This window comes from Panthera uncia, chromosome F2 (assembly GCF_023721935.1).
Source record: "Panthera uncia isolate 11264 chromosome F2, Puncia_PCG_1.0, whole genome shotgun sequence".
Lineage (NCBI taxonomy): Eukaryota > Metazoa > Chordata > Mammalia > Carnivora > Felidae > Panthera > Panthera uncia.
The window spans coordinates 18,096,198-18,120,750 of NC_064812.1; the positions used below are offsets into that span (position 1 = coordinate 18,096,198).

The 24,553-nt window shown below is 40.2% G+C and overlaps 1 protein-coding gene across 1 annotated transcript in view; it reads left to right on the plus strand.

Moving 5' to 3' along the window:
* The window catches only part of HAS2 (hyaluronan synthase 2), a 30,637-nt gene extending 6,403 nt beyond the window's left edge, over positions 1-24,234 (plus strand). The window contains exons 2-4 of the mRNA XM_049632945.1: positions 5,309-5,935; positions 19,124-19,225; positions 21,057-24,234. Of these exons, the coding sequence (XP_049488902.1) occupies positions 5,309-5,935; positions 19,124-19,225; positions 21,057-21,986 (1,659 nt within the window). The 3' untranslated portion in view covers positions 21,987-24,234. The remainder of the gene's footprint in view (positions 1-5,308; positions 5,936-19,123; positions 19,226-21,056) is intronic.
* The last annotated feature ends 319 nt before the right edge of the window (positions 24,235-24,553 follow it).

Consider the following 24,553-nt stretch of genomic DNA (forward strand, 5'->3'; position numbering starts at 1 on the left):
ATATATTCCTTACCTACTTACAGTAAGCCTGCAAAAAAGTTGCACTCCCATTTTGCAGATGAGGAACTGAGGCTCAGGAGTAGATACCAAAAATGTACTCTTTGTACTGCTCCTTCAGATGACCATGATGAAGAACATGCCCACATTGCAACCTACATTCATCCTTCTTATAAGACACTCAGCTATGGGTGGCTACAATATGAAAATCAATAAAGTTTCCATCCTGTCCCTAAAATTTGAAGTTCAGAGATATTGATTGTCTAAGGACACATGGCTCATTCACAGGAACCCTCAGGTGATTTGCCTGAAGTCAGGCAGCTAATATGAGGCCAAACTTGGGCTTGAACCCATTTCTTCCCAGTCCTGCTAGTCTTTTCCCTATGCCACAGTTAACTAGCAGTGGATTAGAGGGCAGGGGAGCGAGTCAGGCTGATTAGGTAGTTAGTGAGCAGGCAACAAGTGGCAGAGATCTAACATCACTGAGCTCTAGCTGTTGATAATTCTTTTTGGGTACTTAAATGAGTTCTCTCTTTTAAATCAAGAATCTGTTGTGTGAAGTCTGTGGGATTATTTCCATTTTATAGATGAAGAAACTAAAGATGGCAAGTATTATGTGGCTTTCCCAATGTTGCCATGCCATTAAAAGGAAAAGCCAGGAATCTATCCCAATTCAGTCTGGTTCCAGAGGGACCAGGACATATACATACACACACACACACAAGTTATTAGAGCCGAACGCAAAACAGTGTATGGATCAATGCACCATAAATATTCTAAGAGTTCCAGATTTCAAGTAGATAAAAGATGATCTCATTATCCACCATGACCCACACTTGACCCCTGAATTCATAAGGTTCCTCAAATTGTAACTGACAGTTTCTGGAAATGCTTTTGGAGGGCCATTTGCCTTTTCTAACTTTATTATCCAAAGGTCTTCTACAGCTGGTCTGGTACTTCTTGCAAACCATTACGTTTAGGTAGCTGGGCAAGAGATTATGGAACTTGTCTTTTAAAAAGAAAGAAAAAAAAGGGGCACCTGGGTGGCTCAGTCTGTTAAGCATCTCACTCTTGGTTTCGTCTCAGGTCATGATCTTGCAGTTTCGTGGGTTTGAGCCCCACATCAGGCTCTGTGCTGAGAGTGCAGATCCTGCTTGGGATTCTCTCTCTCTCCTTTCTCTGCCTCTCCCCTCTACTCTCCTCTCTGTGCTCACTCTCTCTCTCAAAATAAAAAAAAACTTAAAAAAATAAAATAATTAAAAGAAAAAGAAAGAAAAAAAACCCTTTAGGATGAGGGGTATTAAGGGTTCAACATATATTCATTGCCACTACAGTAAAGAAAGGAGAGGGACCCACCCAAGTGCAAAAGGACTTACTCATTTATTCAAAATATATTTATTGTATGCCTACTATGCGCCAGCCTCTGTCTTTGGTACAAGAACACACAGTTGATTGAGATAATCAAGTCCCTGTAGCCAGAGAACGTACACAGGGCTAGTTAGAAAATCAAGTGTGGTCCGGGGAGAGTGACAGGGAGTGAAGAGAAGGTAGGGTGGAGGAGACATTTTAGAAGAGAATGGTAAACTGAGACCTCTCTGAAGAGACATCCCTTAGTTCTAACTCTGTAGCCTTTCCCAGATGCTGATGACTAATTTGAATTCACTTCCTCTTTTTCCCCAAATCTAAAACAGAAGGACCACTTTATGAAGCTTTGGGAACTCAGTTCTCACCCCTGCACCCCTTAGTGCCATGGGAGCGGCTGTCATTCCAGCTCATCCCACCTTGCCTTCTGGTTAATAGAAAGAATAGGAGGAAGAAAGGCTCCGTTATCCATTGACCTATAGAGTCCTACTTGGGGTATGTGAGCTCACAGCAAGGCTTCTATCTGCTCTGCAGGTGGAACAATGAATGTAGCAGTGCCTTTCTTAAGGTAAAGCAGGATTTTGGCTGTAGGCGGTAATAACATGCTGGCGCATAGATGGAACCACCAGCTTTCTCTGGGATAACCCCATTCTCTGTCCCTTTTAGCTGCATCCACGCAGAAAAGTCTAAGAACCCAGAAATCTCTGCGTGTTGGCTAATCTTGTATCTGTACCTGAGTGTCAATGCCCCGTTTTCCATAATAACGGGAAAGAGTTTTCTACCTTGTCCTTGCACAACATGTTTTATTAGCCGGAAACAAAAGGAAGCTGCCGGTTTTGTCATGACAAATCAAATCTATTCAGCAAATATTTACTGAGAGTACTGTAACCTGGCTCTATGCTACCATGCGGCTCCTACTTCTGGTTTTGAGACTGTTACTTAAATACTTAGAGTCTTGGTTTCCTCATCCTATGTGTATGTTATTTGTAACATGAGATTAAGAATACATTTATCACCTAAAGTAGTTAGGATTAAATGGGATCATGCCATTCAATAAGACAGACAATACTTAGCCCACTGCCTGGAACCTAATGAATGGTGAATAAACGTTAGCAGATATAACAACGAGGTCAATGACGATGTTGATGCATCAAGTTACATGAATTCATTCAGCAAATATTTACTGAATACCACCAGTAAGCCAGGCAGGGTTTTATGTCCTTGGGGCACATTAGCAAAAGTAGATTTAGAAAAATCTGTTGACTTTGTGGAACTTACATTAGGGTGCATCAATCTATTCTTTACGCTTGGTTTGGCTTAGAATTCTGTGAAGACTGGTACTGGTGAATAATTGGTATCCAATCAAATAGCAGCTTAAAAATCAATTGAAGTTTGATGTGGGCAAAAAAATAATTAAAATAAAATCCAACTTCTATGTTTTACATACTTACGGAAGGTAGATTCCTAAGTCGTCTCTCTCTTTAGCAGTAAACTCTTATGCTCCAGGACGGAACTACCGTATTTTCCAATTGAACAATGAAGCCATATGTCTGAGGAGAGTTTGCTTATGAAGCAGAGTATCTGAATTGAGGATTGTCTCAGAAAGTCTCACACATATGGTGCCCATATCTATGCAATTGCCCGGGGGAGATGATAAAGAAACACACACTGTGTGTCACTCCTTGAGATCAATGTATTCCCTCCGTAAAGTTGGCTCTGAAAATGTGCCTTTTGCCCTTTGGCCTGTACTGACATATGCTGCATGTGTCTTACCGGGCAATAATACGATACATCTCAGAAATAGACAGGTTCAGTTTTAACCAGGCTGCTGCAGTGTACTGGCAACTTTTCCCAGGCTTCAAAGGGACATTCTGTAGACTCCTATGATGTCAGAGGGTGTTCCCCCTCCAGCTGTGGCCAACAGATGCTACGCAAACACTCTTTGTCCACGTGTGCTGATAAAAGCAAGGAAAATGTGAATAATGGAAAAGAATGGCAGGCAGTACTTTTGCTGGCTATGGCGATCTTAAACCCAAGCGAAGCACACACTTCGGCTTCTCCCTGGCTGAGCGTTGCAGTCCCCTTGAAATTTTTCACTCTTGTGAGAATGACTCACGTCTTGGAAACGAAGAGTTCCAAGTCTGGTGCTCCCAGCACCTTTAGGCATTCGTTAAGGTGCCCGGTGGGACTTTTCAGCATCCTGTCAGCTGTCTTAATTAACAAGGGATGCTGTGCTCTCTGGCCTCTCACTGGAACTGTTCCCCGGCACCGTGAACTTTCCATTGGTGTTGGGGTTCCCTTTATCAGCCTCCCAGGTTACATACTGTGATGTCCTGTAGAAGTGTTGGAAGGGGAGCACATCTGTGTTTGGTTGTTTTAGCTTTCTTGTTAGCTGATACTTTGTCTATTTTTTATTTTATTTAAATCCAAGTGAGTTAGCATATAGTGGAATGTCGATACTTTAAACTGGATTGTGTTTTGGCTTTTTAAAACCCTCTCAGAAACACTTCGATTTGGCTCCTCACCGCAGCTCTGTGAAGGGTCCCTGGCAAATATTATTATCTCCATTCAACAAAAGAAAATAACGTCCACAAGCTAGAATCCTGGTCTCCAGGCTGTTCTGCATTACCTCGGGTTGTCTTAGTTAGGGTGAAGTCAACTCCAAATTTTAAAACACGCGGAGATTTGGAGAGAGTGGTGCTCTTGGAGAGACATGGAAGTTTGTGCCCTTTCCATACCCCCCTTTCAGCTGGCTGCTTCTGAGTAATGTCCTTTTATAATAAACCAGTAATCGAGCGGGTAAGCAGGTTTCCTGAGTTCTGTGAGCCACTCTAGCAAACTAACCAAACCCAGTGTGGGCAGGTCTTGGGAACCTCTGATTTAGAGCCAGTTGGTTAGAAGTACAGGTAACAACCTGGGCTTGGGACTGGTGTCTGAAGTTGGGGAGATGAGTGGCAGTCTTGTGGGACTGAACCCTTAACGTGTGGAGTCTGATGCTATTAGGGATGCTGTCAGAACTGAGTTAAATTGTGGGACACCCACTGTTGTCTGGAGAACTGTTTGTTGGGTGAGGAACCTCCTTTCCCTGACACGCTGGAGTGGGTCCAGGAAAAGTTGGGCCCGAAAGAAAAACAAACTAACAAAAGTCTACCAGGTACCTCTTCTATGTTCAGCCTTGGAGATACTTTAGGAAATACAAAAAAATATATAGTTCTTCTCTACTCTGGTTGTTCAAAACCTTATTCAGAAGATACACAGACCATAGGGAGGAGTACAAAACTGGCTGTTATTAAGAGCTGAGATGTGTTTCGGGTCTAATGTATCACAGCTTTTTGTTTTTCAGCTTAGAAGCATCTTTTTATTTTTTGATTACTTTCTTCTTTTTAAGTTTTTTTGTATTACGGCTTTAAAAGGATGGGAAATTTACCTGTTGAAATGAAGCGTGATGCTCTTTCTTCCTTAACTTATTTTATTATTATTTTTTAAAGGTTTAGTTTTGAGAGAGTGTGCGTGTGTTTGCCCGAGCAATTCGGGGAGGGGCACAGAGAGAGGGAGACAGAGGCTCCAAAGCAGGCTCTGCGCTGACAGCAGAGAGCCAGATGTGGGGCTTGAACTCACGAACCGTGAGATCATGGCCTGAGCCGAAATTGGACACTTAACCGACTGAGCCGCCCAGGCTCCCCTAACACATTGTGCTTTTCGGTAGAGCCTCGCCACCGTCATCTCATTTGATCCTTGAAACGGCACTCTGAGGTCTACCAGAAGGACATCCGTATCCCTGTTGTGCAAATGAGCAAATTGAGGTGCAGAAAGTCACTTAGCTAGTTAAGTGAGAAACTGAGGTTGGAGCTCCTGAGTGCTTCTAGTCCAACACTCCCCGTGAAACCATGTGTGTAACAAGTATGGGACAAGAGTGGTTAACCAAGAGTATCATTTGATTATATTACAGATGCATTGTGAGAGGTTTCTCTGTATCCTGAGAATAATTGGAACCACACTTTTTGGAGTCTCCCTCCTCCTTGGAATCACAGCTGCTTACATTGTTGGCTACCAGTTTATCCAAACAGATAATTACTATTTCTCTTTTGGACTGTATGGTGCCTTTTTAGCGTCACACCTCATCATCCAAAGCCTGTTTGCCTTTTTGGAGCACCGAAAAATGAAAAAATCCTTAGAAACGCCCATTAAATTGAACAAAACCGTTGCTCTTTGCATCGCCGCGTATCAAGAAGATCCAGACTACTTACGAAAATGTTTGCAATCTGTGAAAAGGCTAACCTACCCTGGGATTAAAGTTGTCATGGTCATAGATGGGAACTCGGAAGATGACCTTTACATGATGGACATCTTTAGTGAAGTCATGGGCAGGGACAAATCAGCCACTTATATCTGGAAGAACAACTTCCATGAGAAAGGTCCTGGTGAGACGGATGAGTCGCATAAGGAAAGCTCACAGCATGTCACCCAGTTGGTCTTGTCCAACAAGAGTATTTGCATCATGCAAAAATGGGGTGGAAAAAGAGAAGTCATGTACACGGCCTTCAGAGCACTGGGACGAAGTGTGGATTATGTGCAGGTAGGTTTCCGAATTCCTGCCAGGGCAAACATACATTTAAATAAAGCAGCTTTTGTGTCTCTCCAGGCATATGCTATAGCCCATCCTTGTCCCTCTGAACACAGTACTCCTTTCAGTTCATTTGAAAACCGCGTGACTGTTGAAAGCACATTTTGAAAGTGAGGAAAAAAAAAAATCTTGTGAAACTGTTAAAGACTATCTACGAAAATGCTGAACTTACGCAGTGTTATTGGTTGGAAATTGAGATTATTTTGAACAGGAGACCCTTCCTTCCTTCTCTCCCCCTCCCTTACCTTCTCTGCCCCCTTGGTTCTGCCAAGTCAAATCCAACGTCATTTTCCACAGTCTTAAAATCCCCAGACCTTGTACGAAAATAGTGTCTGCCGAGCAGAAGGGTCTTGAGAAAATCTGCAGGCTCAAGGGATGGCTATAAAACGTTTTTCACGGAGACTGGGCAAAATGGGGGTGGTGAGAACAATTTTGATTTTTAAAGGGTAAGGCATTCAAAGCTGGGAGACAGAAGGAGAAGGAAAATGAAAAAGGGAGAAAAACAAACACACACAAAAACCCTTCCCAGAGCAAAATCGAAGTAATGTTTATTTCACTCCCCAAACAGCATTACCTCACTCACTGCACTTGACCTTTGAAAGCATTTGTGATGGTGTTTGCTTGCATGAAAATGAGACAGGCTGTGTCTGTCATTAATTCCCTGACTGCTCTGCTTGCTCCAGGATTTCTCCCCTCCTAGTTCTCACTGAAGCTTTCTTTAGAATGTTAGTAGGGTCCCTGTGAGTTTTCTAACTGCAATTTTCTTGCAGATACTTCAGTTAAATTTTGGCCATGATGATACGGAGAAGGGAGAAATGTCTGCAGTTTAAGAGAATCCATTGGGACACTCTCCCAATCTCTAATCAGTGAAATCCAACTTTTCAGAACACCCATCATATACTTTAGGGTCCCTGATTGTCACAAGGTCATGCCCAGTGGGATGGCATGCTCTGTGTGATTGGGGGAGAATGGGCACCGGCTTCAGAGTCAGCTGGATGACCTGCCTGGAGCAGGACCACCTTTCCAAGCCTCAGTTTCATGGAGAGAATAAGCCAGTCTCACAAAGGGTTTGAGATTACCACGGGGTTAATTCTGGTTACTATCTGAGGAGTTTTGAGGCATTTTTTTTTTCCCCTCAGTTGGTACCAATCTGCATATTAATCTCTTCTAGGGAGTTGACAGAGTTTCACTCCCAAGTTTCTCCTAATTTCTAGAATGTTCACAATCGAGGTACTTTTAGTTAACTCAGGACATTTTTATGTATTTTCATAGTGTAACTTCAGGCCCAGATAGAGGATGAAATGATCCTTTTAAAGGAAGTGATGGGATGGCTGGAGAATTTACAGAGGGTTTGAAGACTGAAGCCTAAAATGAAGAAACATGTTTTGATATTTTGCCTTTAATTCTAGTTAAAACAATTGCTACATTTGTCGTTTCTAATCAAGATGTCATTGTGTGGGTTTTCTTTTTTCTTCTCTTTTTTTTTTTTTTTTAAGCCTGTTCCTCCCAAAGCCTCTTCTTCCATCATTCCTGTGTTGAACTTTGTTTGTATCCTTGACAACTTGACATTGTGCCTGACCAGGACAAAATAATACAAGCTATGGAACGTTAGCATGGGCTCCTTGCTAGAACCCTAATCAGGCTTGAGAACTTTCCTTCCATCAGGCTGAGGCCTCCAAATAGACTAACCTGAGCATCAGTTGTTAACTGGGCCCTAAATCCTGCTAGAATTCTCTATCCATTCCAAATGTTCAAGGGGACTGACACAAGAGTAGAAAACCATTTGGCATTCTGAAATCAGGTGATTTCATCCTGCCATTCCTCATCAAAATCCCCAATTTTTAGCCATGTGTGTTCTATAAAAGTGGAAACATTATAACAGTCAAACCAGTACATTCTCACCATCCATTCTTTTTTTTTTTTTACTATTTTATTTTATTTTTCAATATATTAAATTTATTGTCAAATTGGTTTCCATACAACACCCAGTGCTCATCCCAAAAGGTACCCTCCTCAATACCCATCACCCACCCTCCCCTCCCTCCCACCCCCCATCAACCCTCAGTTTGTTCTCAGTTTTTAAGAGTCTCTTATGCTTTGGCTCTCTCCCACTCTAACCTCTTTTTTTTTTTTCCTTCCCCTACCCCATGGGTTTTTGTTAAGTTTCTCAGGATCCACATAAGAGTGAAACCATATGGTATCTGTCTTTCTCTGTATGGCTTATTTCACTTAGCATCACACTCTCCAGTTCCATCCACGCTGCTACAAAGGGCCATATTTCGTTCTTTCTCATTGCCAGGTAGTACTCCATTGTGTATATAAACCACAATTTCTTTATCCATTCATCAGTTGATGGACATTTAGGCTCTTCCCATAATTTGGCTATTGTTGAGAACGCTGCTATAAACATTGGGGTACAAGTGCCCCTATGCATCAGTCCTCCTGTATCCCTTGGGTAAATTCCTAGCAGTGCTATTGCTGGGTCATAGGGTAGGTCTATTTTTAATTTTCTGAGGAACCTCCACACTGCTTTCCAGAGCGGCTGCACCAATTTGCAATCCCACCAACAGTGCAAGAGGGTTCCCGTTTCTCCACATCCTCTCCAGCATCTATAGTCTCCTGATTTGTTCATTTTGGCCACTCTGACTGGCGTGAGGTGATATCTGAGTGTGGTTTTGATTTGTATTTCCCTGATGAGGAGCGACGTTGAGCATCTTTTCATGTGCCTGTTGGCCATCCAGATGTCTTCTTTAGAGAAGTGTCTATTCATGTTTTCTGCCCATTTCTTCAATGGGTTGTTTTTCGGGTGTGGAGTTTGGTGAGCTCTTTATAGATTTTGGATACTGGCCCTTTGTCTGATATGTCATTTGCAAATATCTTTTCCCATTCCGTTGGTTGCCTTTTAGTTTTGTTGGTTGTTTCCTTTGCTGTGCAGAAGCTTTTTATCTTCATAAGGTCCCAGTAATTCATTTTTGCTTTTAGGCAAGGCATCCCCTTGCCTTTGGGGATGTGTCGAGTAAAAGAGATTGCTACGGCTGAGGTCAGAGAGGTCTTTTCCTGCTTTCTCCTCTAGGGTTTTGAAACTCACCATCCATTCTGACTGACCCAGGGTCTGAGAGTTGCAAAGCAGAAGCCACAGAAAGACCAAGGAGAGAGGTTCAAGGATGTTGGCTACTAAGCATTACAAGTGACTGAATGTGGAGAGCAGATTGGCTACAGAAGGAAGGAAGTAAAGTTTAGGTGCTCATACACAAGAGAGAATGGGGGCTGGGGCAGAAATAGGACCGTCTGCTCACATCCTTGCTACCCTGGCTGAAGACACTGCTTAGCTGGGCAGAGATGGCGCCGATGATTGTTTTTCTCAGATGTGGCTGAATCTTTGCACTGGCTGGTTCGCTTCACTTCGTCTTTTTTTTTTAAGTTTATTTATTTATTTGAGAGAGGGAGAGAGAGAGAGAGAGAGAGCGCGAGAGCGCGCGAGAGCGCATGCATGCGGGGGAGGGGGAAACCCAAGCAGCCTTCGCACTGTCGTACAGAGCCCAATGCGGGGCGCTATCTCAGAATCATGACTCGAAATCAGGAGTCGAACGCTTAACGGACTGAGCCACCCAGGCGCCCCTCCATGACCCTTTTAGCAGGAGAAAAGGAAGACTAAATTATTCAAAATAGTAGAGTTGACCCTTGTTATTCATGGAGTCTGTATTTGTAAATTACCCTACTCATTAAAATGTAGTTGTAACCCCAAATCAGTACTTGGCTGCGCTTTTGTGATCATTTTGAGACTTGCAGAACAGCAAGAAATTTGATTCACCTGATGTTCATGTTCCCAACTGAGGTCAAAGAAGACTGTGCTCTGCCTTTTTCAGCTTTTATACTGTAAACAAGTAACTTCTTCATAATGTATTTAGTTAGTATCATGTTTTTCACATTGTTGTGCTTTTTGTTGGTGATGTAGCTGTTTAAAATGCCCCCCCAAGTGTAGTGCTGAAGTGCTTGCTGTCTAGTGTTCCTGAGCACAAAGCTATGATTGCCTTATGGAGAAAATGTATTTCTTAGGTGGGCTTTGTTCAGGCATCAGGTACAGTACCTTTGGCCCTAAATTCACTGTTAATGATTCAAATACATATAGTAAGATGTATTTAAATGGGAACACAAATAACACAGTTATTTATTAGGTATTGATTTATTAGGTATTGATTTATTAGGTATTTATTAGGTATTGATCAGTAGACAAAGATGTGACCAGAGCCTCAGAGGAACCTAACCTTATATTTCTGCTAGAAGCCATTTTTTTTTTTTTGGTGTTCTCTACATCAGTGTTCATGGAAACTTCGTGGAACATAACTACCCTGAATCATGAGAATTGACAAGTATGTATGTAGTATTTGCTTGGTTCCCGTATTGTATGGGAAGCCTGAACTATTCTGAGGGCCAATGTTGAGAATGTTCTATGTCTTTTTATATCATTCATTTTAGAGGATAAGATTGGAGCACAGTGAAATAGGAATGGGACATCTGAATTCCAGACTTGAATCTGTTGTTTCCTTGCTATGGGCCTCAGCTGGTAGAACAGATGATCTCCGAGATCATTCCCAGCTCGGAACTCTAACTCAGTACAGTTTTTTTTTTTGTTTTTGTTTTTTTGTTTGTTTTTCAGTACAGTTTTAATTTCTCTGACATTTTTAACAGTTACTATCATATTTTTCACTTTCATTTGGTTTAGTTTTTTAAGATTTTATTTTCAAGTAATCTCTACAGGCAACATGGGGCTCGAACTCACAACCCTGAGATCAAGAGTCACACACTCCACTGACTGAACCAGCCAGACATCCCTCACTTTGATTTTTAGTACGCCCTTTCTCCCCAATTTGGGCTCTTGAATGTAAGCCCTGAGTTAAATGCTACCATTATGGGACTTCCTGATTCCCTTCTTTAGAATGAGAATTCCAGCCATTTGGAATAAGGGTGTTTCTTGGCTTCAGCCTTAGAGGTGACAACATTTGGTTTCCCACGTTCCCAGCTGTCTTGTCACCTTTGTTTTACACCTTCTATGACTTTCACTCATGTTTAAGCCTTCCTAAAAAGAAAAGAGAATGACCAAATGACTCCTTTTTTAACCTTAATGTTTTGAATAGATTCTAGGTTGACCAAAGTCAGTAAGTATTTTACAACAACTTGGGTAATTCATTCTCCCAAGGAAGGTATATATCTTCCTAATTCTTTTAAAAAAGAGCAACAGAGAAGGGCCAAATTGCTTAGATGTCTATGATACAGAGGCTTTCCACTGGATGGATTTGAGATGCTTTGTCATAAACTCAATTGGTGTAGGAGAGGGTAATCTTCCTTATCCTGCCTCCTTCTCATAAAAGAATGATGATTTTTTCATTGAGGGTATTTTTTTTTCTGGAATGGTTTTACTGCTAAATTTCAAAGTGTGTTTTTAACTCTAAAATTCTTTAATTTTATGATTTTGTATTTGCCACTGAATCTGAGGCTGGTAAATTTAGCTATAGACTTACTTGTAAATTCCATTTACCCCAAATCCAAGTAAATAGAAAATCAAGATTTTTAAAAATTGAAAGTATGATGCAATATTGATAAAGTCCTAGAAGTTGGTTATGATAAAATTAATTACCATCCATCATAAGCTTTTGAGTGACCTTGTTGGTTATATGAGAAATTTTAAATTGTGTGCAATATCCTATTTTTGTAAAGGTTATTTTCCATCCTAATTTTTTGGTCTCCCCTATCTCCTGCATGTATGTGGTTCCACCCAAATTATGTACTTCTTTTCAGCAGATAATTCAGTTTTCAAGTTGAGATTTGAAAAATAAAATTCTGTCTTCTACATTTATGTACTTCCGAAACCAAAGAATATGTTCCCATTTTAAATAGTATCACATGCATTAGGTTCAATGTCAATGAGATATGAAGTCAAGATGCAACAAACATTTTTTTAAGTTTTAATGGGTCCAGGGTCTACCCTTTGCTATATACGATGAATTTTCCCACAATAGAATGTACTTTCCCCAAAGGTACATTCAAGGCTATAAAGGAATCATAATCGGCTGCAAACTGCTCTCTAATTTTTTAATTTTCTCTAGTAAACAACCCAGTGTAAGGACTTTTACATTGCCTGCGCAGAATTGAGTTTGCTGAACTTAAGTTTATTGGGTATTGGACTAGGTAGGGATTGGTTCCCTGCTCTCCCAGTGAGTCATCACTTATTTACAGTGATTGTACGAAGGACCCCTTCTCTCATTGGATTAGTGTCCTTAGTGGGTGGCTCTGTGTTTGGTTTGTCACTTCTGGTTTTGGTTCGTCACTTTATGTCTTCCTTTTATTGAGCATTTACTATGAGTTAGCCAATATTAAGTGCTTTACATACATGATCGAACTAAATTACCAATATAACAAACTTCAGGTGGATGTGATTATCCATAGTTTTCACCTGAGAGGTGGAGGCTTAGGAAAGTGAGGTAAGGACACTACAGTCAACAAGCTAGTCCAAGTTTATATAAACTTGGTAAATGGTGGATTGAGACAGATCTGTTTAGTTCCAATATTTGCATGGTGCTTTCTCTTCTTTCAATAGTGTGTTTACTCTGGTATTATACTGTTAAGAGTTCAAGGAAACTGGCATCATCTTGTGTTTGCTAGTAAATAACTATTTGTAAATTTTGTTGTTGTTGTTCTGGCCTACCCCTTTTCACTAGATAAATGTCCCCAGGGAAAGGAGAGTGAGGGAGACTTTCCATTTACTTTGTGGTAAAGCTGTGTCAGGAAAGCTGGTAGCAGGGTCATGACCAAGAGTAAATTCCACACACTATAGAAAAAAATAGTCTCACTGGGTCAAGGTTAAGATGAAGGGTCAAGCCTTGCAAGCAGGCAAAGGATAAAAGCAGTAGCAACAGAAGGGGTCCTGATTTATTTTCAACCTGTTTCCTCATTGAAGGCAGCCAGAGTAATTAAGATTTCCTCTTAATCTGTGTAGCTCTCAGTGCCCTTTGAAGTGGTATGGGGCTCGAGGTGGGGGTGGGGAGATCCACCAGGCAGTCTGAAAGGAAACACGTTCAAAAAAGTGAAACATGGAGACTTGACATTTTAGACTTGGGTCTTAGAATTTGAACAGCATTTGGTAGAATAGGTAACAATGTTTCTTTCTTTCTTTCTTTCTTTTCTTTCTTTCTTTCTTTCTTTCTTTCTTAATTTCTTTCTTCTTTCTTTCAGTTCTATTTATTTTTTTTAAGTTCTATTATTTTTGAGAGAGAGCATGAGCAAGGGAGGGGCAGAGAGAAAAAAGAGAATCCCAAGCAGGCTCCGTACTGTCAGCATGGAGCCCGATGTAGGGCTCAGACCTACCAAAAGTGAGATCATGACTTGAGCCAAAATCAGGAGTCAGACGCTGAACCGACTGAGCCACCCAGGTGCCAGGTAACACTATTTCTAAAGGAGATTTTTGTTTAAATTATAGTGAGGTAGATTAAGATCAGTGAGATAAATTGGAATGAATTTATAGTCTAATAACTTACGTAATAAACTATACACTAATCGTTTGTAACTGGATTATAGATAGTTGCAGACACATTTGAATTTGTTCATTGGGATAAGACATCCTTGATATGTAATCAGTTCCCATGGTCATTTTAGAGATTCTTTACTGAGCCATCTCTCTGTGTTAAGGATTGTCATAATCCCTGAGGTTATGGGTTTACTTAGAGAGTATAAAAGTGTAAAGCTTATTACCTTAAACTAATAATACACTTCTCTACAGTCCTTTGTAAATTTACAAGGTACTTTGATATGCAGTGTCTCACTCCAGTACCATGATGATGGTAAGTGGCTTGTTAAAGGTCACAGAAGTAGTGAGAAACAGGACCCAAGACTTAATTGACGCTTCTTGATTCTGAGGGCATTTATCCTTATAATAGGCACACTTGACAAAAGGGAAAAAAAAACTACTTTATTAATGTTTCACACTTTTTATGCAGTTACTGTTCTTTATAACACATGACGATGGAGGCATTGGGGATTTTTTTTTTATTTTATTAAATGTTTGTTTATTTTTCAGACAGAGAGAGACAGAGCATGTAGAGGGGAGGGGCAGAGAGAGAGGGAGACACAGAATCTGAAACAGGCTCCAGGCTCTGAGCTGTCAGCACAGAGCCCGACGCGGGGCTCGAACTCACGAGCCGTGAGATCATGACCTGAGCCGAAGTCGGACACTTAACCGACTGAGCCACCCAGGCGCCCCAGGATTTTTTTTTTAATCCACTAGAATTAAAATTGGGCTTAGAATGTATTTAATCTCAACTTAAAAAAAATTTATGAAAGAGAACCCTCCCCCTGCAACCAATTACTTTAGTCCCACGGTTGGCAAACTCTGCTTGTAAAAGGTCTGATAGTAAATATTAGGTTTTGCAGGCCATATGGTCTCTATTACAACTATTCAACTTTGCTGTTTTAGTGTGAAAACAGCCATAGATGACATGAAAATGAATATGCTTGAGTTCCAATACAACTTTATTTATGGACACTGGGATTTGAATTTCATAGAACTTCCATGTGCCACAAAATACTATTTTTTAATTTTTTCAATTATTTTAAAAGGTAAAAGCCATTTTTAGCCCACAGGCCCTGACAAAACAGGTGGCAGGCTAGACTTGGCTTGAAGACCTAAGATCGTCAACCCCTGGCTTATTTATTTATTTTTTTAATTTTTAAAAATGTTTTATTTTTGAGAGAGAGAAAGAGACAGAGAGAGCAGAGGAAGGGCAGAAAGAGAGGGAGACACAGAATCTGAAACAGGCTCCAGGCTCCCAGCTGTCAGCACCAAGCCTGACACAGGGCTCGAACTCACAAGTCAGTCGTGAGATTGTGACCTGAGTGCGAGTAGGAAGTAGGATTCTTAACCAACTGAGCCACCGAGGCATCCCATCAACCCTGGTTTAGATAGGAAGGAAAGGGGAGGGTGTTCCTTCTTGACTGCACTGGGGAAGGATGAAGACGGAGGGACGATGATCTTATGCACTTTAGTTGGATTCTGTGGTTAAGACTGAGGTGGCTGGTTCCTCCCAAATGTGTCTTTTCTCCTTGACACTTTCCCACTCGTTTTAGTGAAAACTTTGCTTCATTTCCATAACTCCTAGTGAGAAATCCTATGACTAGTGATGATGTGGTTTAAACAAATTACAGTTGAGACATTCAGTGTGGACAGTGAGGTGTTTTGATTTGTTCTCTAATTGTTTCCTGTGTGCAAATCATGGCCTGTAGTTTGTCCCCAGGTGAGGTCAAGCTCTGCGTCAACTGGTGTTTGTCCCCCACCGTTTCTAGCCTAGAGCTAAATAGCCAACATTTATGAAATCACATACTTATTATTAATTGGTGGGGAGACAACTAGAAAGCCTGTTCCCACTCTACGGATTTTCAGAGGGACTAAAGTTACACTCTTGATATACTAATAAATACAAACTATTAGGTCGATGAACATACATACTGACTGTCATAAGTGATGGCTTTCTAGCTGGCATTCTGTCACCAAATAGCATCCAGAAGTTGGACCTCTTTTTTTCCTTTCTCCTCTTTTTAATATGGAATGCTTCACCTTGCGTGTCCTCCTTGCTCCGGGCCATGCTCGGCTCCTCTGTAGTGTTCCACGCTTCATTTATGTGCTGCTGAAGCACCTAACAGAAATCGAACTTCTTTAAAGCTCTTTGATCCTGCCACTGCAAACCCCTTCCCAGGAGATTTCTGGGAGCTTTCCCTTCTGACACAGTTAAACCCACCAGAACAGTCTCTCTCGGAGAACTGCTGGCTCTTTGCAGTTGGAAAGTGGGAGGGGCAGGACCAATTTAAACATTCAGAGCCTCAGAAGTGTGGTTCAAGGTCATTTCAAAGGGGCGGTTCCCTTGGCTCGCCCCTGCTCACAAGCAGGCGGAGTGACTTGCGCATTAATTCTAGATTGCCCCTTCCTGTTGTTTTTAGTCTTATTTTAGCTTTCTGGTTTTACCTTTCCCAGCCTGAGTCAATAGAGGTGGGTGTGGCCATAAGCTCAGGATGCTGGAGCTAAAGGTTGGGTCGAACTCTTGCCCCCACCCTTCTACCCGTATTACAGGCGGGACAGGCTTGCAGCCATCCATGTACAAGCTAGTGGTAGACCAGGCACTCAGAGAGGCAAAAACGTCACTTTGGCTGAAATTTGTTTAGGCTGCTTCTGAGGCTTGCGTCCAAACCCAAGTATTAGTAAAATCCTACTTTCTACATTGAAAAACTAATGCCCAGCTCTTGCCTAGATAAAGTGAGATCATGCCGGACCAAAAGAGAATACTAAAAAACAAAACAAAACGAAACAAAATAAATGGTTTTATTGAGAAAATGAATGGTCCTAAATAACTAGAGTAAAATAAGAAATTCAGATGTTAACCCTAAAATTACTATGATTACCTAAATACAGAGAGATTATAACTGAATACCCTATATACTTCTTAATTTATAAGATTTTTTTAATGTTTATTTTTTGAGAGAGAGAGAGAGAGAGAGAGAGAGAGAGAGAGATCGGGCGCGTGCATGCATGCACGTGTTCTCGAGGTGGGGAGGGGCAGAGAGAGAGAGAGAGACAGAATCAGAAGCAGGCTCCAGGCTCTGAGCTGTCAGCACAGAGCCCGACATGGGCTCAAACTCACGAACTGCAAGGTCATGACCTGAACCAAAGTCGGACGCTTAAGCGGCTGAGCCTCCCAGGCACCCCATATAAGTTTCAATCATGCATTTAAATCGCTATTTTACCAACGTTATTCATTAATATATAATATATATATTTTTGAAAAAAATTAATTTATACTTTTTTCAGAAAAAAATAGCTGTCAGTAAGTCAGTAAAGCTGAGACACATTTTTTAAAATGTTGAAATTCCTTAATTAATTATATCAGGGACTCATGATAGAGAGAGAGGGAGAGAGAGGGAGAGAGAGAGAATCCCCTTTAACTCAAGACTTTATGCTTCTACAAATTATTTTCTAAATTTTTTTTTCCATTCCAAACTGGTATATGAAATCCCTACTATTTTAATAAAGTAGTATGGAGAACTGTAAAGATAATTACTTTTGGTGTAAATAAATAGGCTAAATATTGATTAAATCCATTCTGGTGAGTCAGACTTGATGGAAAAATAATGGAATTGCTGATAACACTCCAGTCTCTACTAATTATTTATTGTTTGGATGGGGTTGTGAAACTGGTTCATTACATGTCAACCTGATCCATTTTTATCTACTAGGCTTTGCTGTAGTCCGCAGAAAGGAATACCATGTCTTATTGGTATTAATCAGGGATGGGAAGGTGGGGGCACTTCTCTTATTTCTGGTTTTCTTTGATCATGTGGAAGAAGCTCTATCCACAGGTATAGCCTACCTGCGGGAAAGGTGGTAGCATTTCTCAGCTGTCTCACTCCTCCCTCCCTAAGAGAAGTGATTTAATCTGATTGGCGAGTCCAGGAGAAGGGAAGCTGGCTCCTTCTTACCCATTCCTTCTGGGAGTGGGTGGCCACCAAGGAGCTGGCATCGGCCAGACCTTTAGAAGGGCATGCACTTTATCTGTAAGAGGAGGCTGCCCGCACTTAGGTGCTGTTTGGACTTGATAAGTCTGTCTAATACTGGAAAATGTAATTAGGAAGGCTGCTATTCCACAGGGTATAAGCCCTGTGCTCTGTATCAGCTTTACAATGATACCAGGGATATTTTGGTTTCTCATCTCCCTTATTCTTCTGTTTCATTTTCCAGTTGGCTCAGAAATCAGGCTGGAAAGAAAAGTATTTGTAACCCAGCCCCCTTGGGCCTCCAACAGGAATGTTCGTCAGAGGTTCACTAATATAGACTAATCCCAATAATTTTCTTGAAGTCATAATTTGGTTTGGTTTCAGAATTGCTTTTTTGGACCCATATAAAGATTTAAAAAAATTTTTTTTGATCTTTATTTATTTTTGAGAGAGAGAGAGAGAGAGAGAGAGAGAGAGAGTACGAACAGGGGAGGAACAGAGAGAGAGAGGGAGACACAGAATCTGAAGCAGGCTCCAGGCTTGGAGCTCCGAGCTGTCAGCACAGAGCCCGATGCGGGGCTCAAACTCATGAACCACGAGATCATGACCTGAACCGAAGACGGACGCTTAACCAACTGAACCACCCAGGCGCCCCTGAAGATTGTTTGTTTGTTTGTTTTAATTTTTTTTTTTAACATTTATTTATTATTGAGAGACAGAGAGACACAGAGCATGAGCAGGGGAGGGGCAGAGAGAGAGGGAGACACAGAATCCAAAGCAGGCTTCAGGCTCTGAGCTGCCAGCACAGAGCCCAACGTGGGGCTTGAACCCACAGACTGCGAGATCATGACCCGAGCTGAAGTCTGTCGCTTAACCAACTGAGCCACCCAGGCAACCCCCCTGAAGATTGTTTTTAAGAACAACTATTAACAGGTCTAGAATGACTTCAGATAATTTACATTTGCTTTTATGTACAAAGGGCTGGATGAATACTTGATGCTTTTGGATAAAAAGGTGGTCTGCAGATATGCTACCTCCCTTTCTGATGCTGTGTCAGTTGCTAAGTCCTGCTCTTATGGGCAACTTGCTTCAGAACTATACGACCGAATGGAGGAGAATGGCTTTCCTGTCTTCTAGTTACCATATGAAGATAGGGAGGAAAGTCGCTGTTAAACATGCCTCCCTTTCAATACACTCTTAGGATTTTATGACCATCATTCAGACCTGAGGGATAAGTTGCCTAAAGGAAAAAAAAAAACAAAAACAAAACCCATATATGGTGACCAACCCAGATGTCTACTAAATCCTGGAAAACTGGGATGTCACCTGGGAGATAAGACTTTCACTGCCATGATGAGGAACATCCATGGTAAACCAAGACGAGCTGGTTAGCCTACAAGACCTACCTAGCACGTCACTTCAGCTGTTCTAGCCAGCAATGCCATTTACTTCAATACTGAGCTCGTTCTTTGTATCGATTGTGACATAACGAACGGCCATCCCTTGCAATAAATAAGGCTGAAGACATAATATATATGCCCAATTTTGACTGTATTGACTACACTCCTACTTCTTCCTTTAACTCATTTTGTACCTTTTTCTTCACAGGTTTGTGATTCAGACACCATGCTTGACCCTGCGTCATCTGTGGAAATGGTAAAAGTTTTAGAAGAAGACCCTATGGTCGGAGGTGTCGGGGGAGACGTCCAGGTGTGTAAGCCTTCACTTTCGGCATGAGTCACTTTTAGTTATACTCTTACTCGTTGATTCGTTGAACACGTATTTATTACACACCAAACTCTCTGCCAGATATGGCTTTTGGTGCTAGAGACACATTAGTATGTGCCTTGACCCTCTTTATTGCCTCTTTCCTTTCCTAAATTGAAAAAAAGAATTAGGATTTCTTTGTTTAACCCTGGAATGTAACCCTTGTTTGCTGTGGCTGATAAGTGATATATATTTAATTTAAATGTGTAATGATTTCTACCGTATCTTCTTGAACCATAACTTAATGTTCTGGTAAAATCTGATGTTAGAGTTCATTTAGCTGTGAAGGTAAAAAAAAAAAAAAAAAGGAAGAAGGGCAGATGATGGATTCTATATTTTATACCTATGTATTTAAAAGCTGGTCAATATATGCTTGATTAAAAATCCAAATTGGAATACAAAGAAAGAAAAGAGAAGAAGCGAGTCAAATTTATACTGGTAAGAAAGGCAAAGGAATAATTAATAAGTGGATTTTCTGATTAGATTTATTTCCCACTATTTTTTTTTTGTTTTGAGAGGGAGGAGGGGCAAAGGGAGAGAAACAGAGAGGGAGAATCTTAAGTAGACTCCAATCATGAGCCGGAATCAAGAGTCGGCTGCTTAATCAACTGAGCCACCCAGGTGTCCCCCTGGTAATTCTCTTTATTTCCCAGTATTTGCTATAAGTGGAGGAACAGGTAAACAAATATTAATGAAGGCCACTTGGAATATGTGGGATTGGAAATGAATATATATGTGAATATGTGAAAATTAAAATGAGTGCTTTGTAGGGGCTCCTAGGTGGCTCAGCCGGTTAAGCGTCCAATTCTTGGTTTCGGCTCAGGTCATGATCTCACAGTCTCATGAGTATAAGCCCCACTTCGGACTCTGTGCTGACAGTGGGGAGCCTGCTTAGGATTCTCTCTTTCCCTCTCTCTCTGCCCCTCCCCCACTTGCACTCTCTCTGTCTCAAAATAAATAAATAAACTTAAAAAAAATGAGTGCTTTGCAAACACGTGATCAGATTTTGGCAAAAGGTGAGAAGCACGTGGAAACTTGACTTTACAATTTGGGTTCTGCGTTGCTGTATAACCCATTTTACACATGGATGGTGACACTGAAGGCAAAGACAATGCCTGGAACAGACAAAGAAACAGCCTGGTGATAAAAGAGGAAGCATGCAAAATCTAGATGAGAACTGAACAAAACTGAGATGAAAGAAAGAATTTAGAAATATTGCCAAGAAAAAGCTGCTAATTTTCAGTAGCTTTTGCATAGAGCATTATTTCAGGATTTAAGTTTTGGGGAAAGGCCAGAACAAACAATTTATCACTGGCATTGTGTAAAAGAGAGAAGGAAGGAGAAGGAAAATTAATAGAATTGAATGAGTTGGAAATTAACCAGAACAGGAGAGAAGAGGACTTAAAAACCTTCAAATCTTAGATGGTAGGAAAGAGTGGGAAACTTTAGGATCCGAGAACTAAAGCCTAAAAATATGATAGCATAACAACAAGAAGGACAAAAAGCAGCAAAAAGAGGAGAGAGTCATGAAGGAGAAAAACTATTGCTCATCAAGGAGTCCCAATGCATGGACACAATTGATCAGACTAATCTAGTAACATAGGATCAGAGAAAATAAAAGATAACTGTGTCAAAATGAAGAAGGATGCTTCGTAGGAGGATCAAATAACATACTTCGCGCTAGGCAGTAACCTCACAACAGCACAGATTTTGTTGGTATTTTAGCTAAGGCTTACCTTTATTCTTTTTTTTTTTTTTTTTTTCCTTCTTGCAGATTTTAAACAAGTATGATTCCTGGATCTCCTTCCTCAGCAGTGTGAGATACTGGATGGCTTTTAACATAGAAAGGGCCTGCCAGTCTTATTTTGGGTGTGTCCAGTGCATCAGTGGGCCTCTGGGAATGTACAGAAACTCCTTGCTGCATGAATTTGTGGAAGACTGGTACAATCAGGAATTTATGGGCAGCCAATGTAGTTTTGGTGACGATCGGCATCTAACGAACCGAGTGCTGAGTCTGGGCTATGCAACAAAATACACAGCTCGATCCAAGTGCCTTACGGAGACACCTATAGAATATCTGAGATGGTTAAACCAGCAGACCCGTTGGAGTAAGTCATACTTCCGAGAGTGGCTGTACAATGCGATGTGGTTTCATAAACATCACTTGTGGATGACCTATGAGGCAGTTATCACTGGATTCTTCCCTTTCTTCCTCATTGCCACAGTAATCCAGCTCTTCTACAGGGGAAAAATTTGGAACATCCTCCTCTTCTTGTTAACTGTCCAGTTAGTAGGTCTCATAAAGTCATCCTTTGCCAGCTGCCTTAGAGGAAATATTGTCATGGTCTTCATGTCCCTCTACTCAGTGTTATACATGTCAAGTTTACTTCCCGCCAAGATGTTTGCGATTGCCACGATAAACAAAGCTGGGTGGGGCACATCTGGAAGGAAAACCATTGTTGTTAATTTCATAGGACTCATTCCAGTATCAGTTTGGTTTACAATCCTCCTGGGCGGTGTGATTTTCACCATTTATAAGGAATCTAAGAAGCCATTCTCAGAATCCAAACAGACCGTTCTAATTGTTGGAACGTTGCTCTATGCATGCTATTGGGTCATGCTTTTGACGCTGTATGTGGTTCTCATCAATAAATGTGGCAGGAGGAAGAAGGGACAACAGTATGACATGGTGCTCGATGTATGATCTCACGTTGTTTGACGTTTGCAGTCACACACGCAGACACACACAAAACCTTAGTTCCTCTCGTGGCATCAGATAGTGCCACCAAAGGAGACATATCACTGCTGCTGGGACTTGAACAAAGACATTTCTATGGGTTTATTTTGATTCTGCCAAAGTAAAACAAGACATCAATGAGAAGAAACTCAGAGTTTAACCTGTTATTTCTATGAAAATGGGAAACATTCTTTGTTTATGCACTTTTTCCTTACTGTACATCCGCCTAACAGTGTTTGCCCTATATACCTCACTAGCCATGCTTTATGTGGGTTATCATGGAAGAAAAGGATTTTGGAAACTCAAGGAAAAGTTCTTTCAACGTATACAACCTAACTTATGGACTGTGTTGATAGCTAATTTTTTTTTTTTTTTAGAAAGGATTCTCTGTTTAACTCTACCAAATGAAATGCCAAAGGAAATTTTAAAGGCCGTTGGCTGTGCTGTATTTTTATATAACTGTACTGTGTTTTAAAATTTTGTATGCCAATTTTTAAAGCAAATTTTGCATATTCTATATTTTACTTCTCTGCCAAAATACACCTGTTCTTTTTTATTATTATTAAAATAGGTTCTGAAAAAATTCATACTAAAAAAAAAAAAATCTACCCAAAATGTGAAGCTTGGTTGACTGATGTTGTTCATGATAGAAAGAATAAAATATTTCTCTCTCTCTCTACCTTTTAAAATGGAATAGTTTCTTTCTGTGAAAAATATTTAAACTTTCAATATTTTAACTTCTTTTCATTTCTTTTAGAAAAGGCCAATATACCTGTCACACTTTGGAAGTAGAAATACGTACTTAGGTGTACAAAATAAAAGGAAAATCAGAAAATCAAGGCCAAAGGGGTAGAAAAGTGCAATTTTTCATAAGATTTAAAAAAAAAAGGGAATGCTAGTCCTTGAAAGAAAACACTAGGCATCAGCACTGGACAAAACATGGGTATCAGAGATGAATAAACTTTGGGATTTCTGGCAGTGTTTTCTCAGGCTGAGTACAATGGAAAGTGGAAAAAAATTATCTGTATTATTTGGACAAACAAATACAATGCAGTTCATCATTTTGTTCTGTGGCCTGAATTCACCAGATGCTGTCCACATATTGAACATAATTTACTGGTTTTTTTTTTTTTTTTCCAGCTTACCAGTTTACTTTACATGTTACCATGAGGTTTACACTGGTGAGTTGGATACATTTTAATAAGTGTAAAGCCTATAGATATGAAAATTGACACATTTAAGTTCCTCTTCTACTTTCTAGGGAGGATTTTTTTTCTGAATTTATGCAGATAATTGCTTCATCTGTCTTGTTATTGGCCTACCTAGGTATGTTTACATAGTAAAAATAATATCAAGGTTTAATAAGTGTATCAAGAATTGGCACATAAAAGAAATTGATGGACCAGGTACCCCTAACCCGGCTAATTTAGCTACTCCAAGGGCCTCAGTTACCCAGTTTGACATTTGACATGACCCATCTTGCCTTGTAGCTGGTGCTGTGTAGACCTGTGTTAAACACAATCGAACACATGAGTCGTCGCATAGAAAATGTTGTGACGAGGCAGAGTGTGAATGTGGCAAAGGGTTCAACTATGTGCCTCTGTCATTCTGCTTCCTTTCCGTGCAGATGCCTACGTTCCATCTGTCCTGCTTAAGAAAAAGCTGCACATTCTACCTTCGGAGTACAAAAGGTACATACCATTCTGCAACTCAAACTCACTGATGGGAGAGTTTGTGGGAAAAAAACACAGCATGCCAATAAATGAAAGTAAAACTTGAGTTTGCCTTTTTAACTATTTATGTTCTAAGTTAAGCTTTGATAACTTTCAAATGTCAAATTCTCTCATTCTTATAAAAGATTGAATTAATTGCCTGTATTTATTGTAGCAATTATTCAATGTATTTCCAGTATAGGATGTATAGTATAATTGATTTTTTGTAAATAAAATATTTTTGATAAGAGTATTGCCTTTTTTTCTAAGGGAAGGGGAAATTTCAAATGAAACAAAACCTCTGTTTTCCTGATGGTAGTGGAATAGATTTAAGAATGAGGTATATAGAAAATAAACAAACATACTTGGTAAAAGGTAATAGAAATCATTTCATGTTACTAATGATGAAGCAGAAATCCCTCAAATTAGTGTGGTTTGGAAATCTGGAAAACAGAGGAGCGAGAGAGAGAGAGAGATTCAGTTAATATAATCTTGCCTTTTCTTTAATCTTATATTTCCCTTGGAAGCATCCCAAATTTAGACAAAAATTATTTTATTATAATAATTTATCATAGTGGAGAAAAAAATCACAGATTTTCAGAAAATTCATAAGCAACTTTATTATTATAAATAATAACAAAATCTTAAAAATAACTTGAACTCCAATAGAGGGCAATAATTAAATGAATTATGGCATTTTCAAACAATGTAACATTATTGCCCATTAAAATGTTTTCAGAGAACATGAGGATATTGGAAAAATGTTACATTAAAATTTTATAACCATTTTGTACAGTAACATCTCAAGTTTGTAAAAAGAAA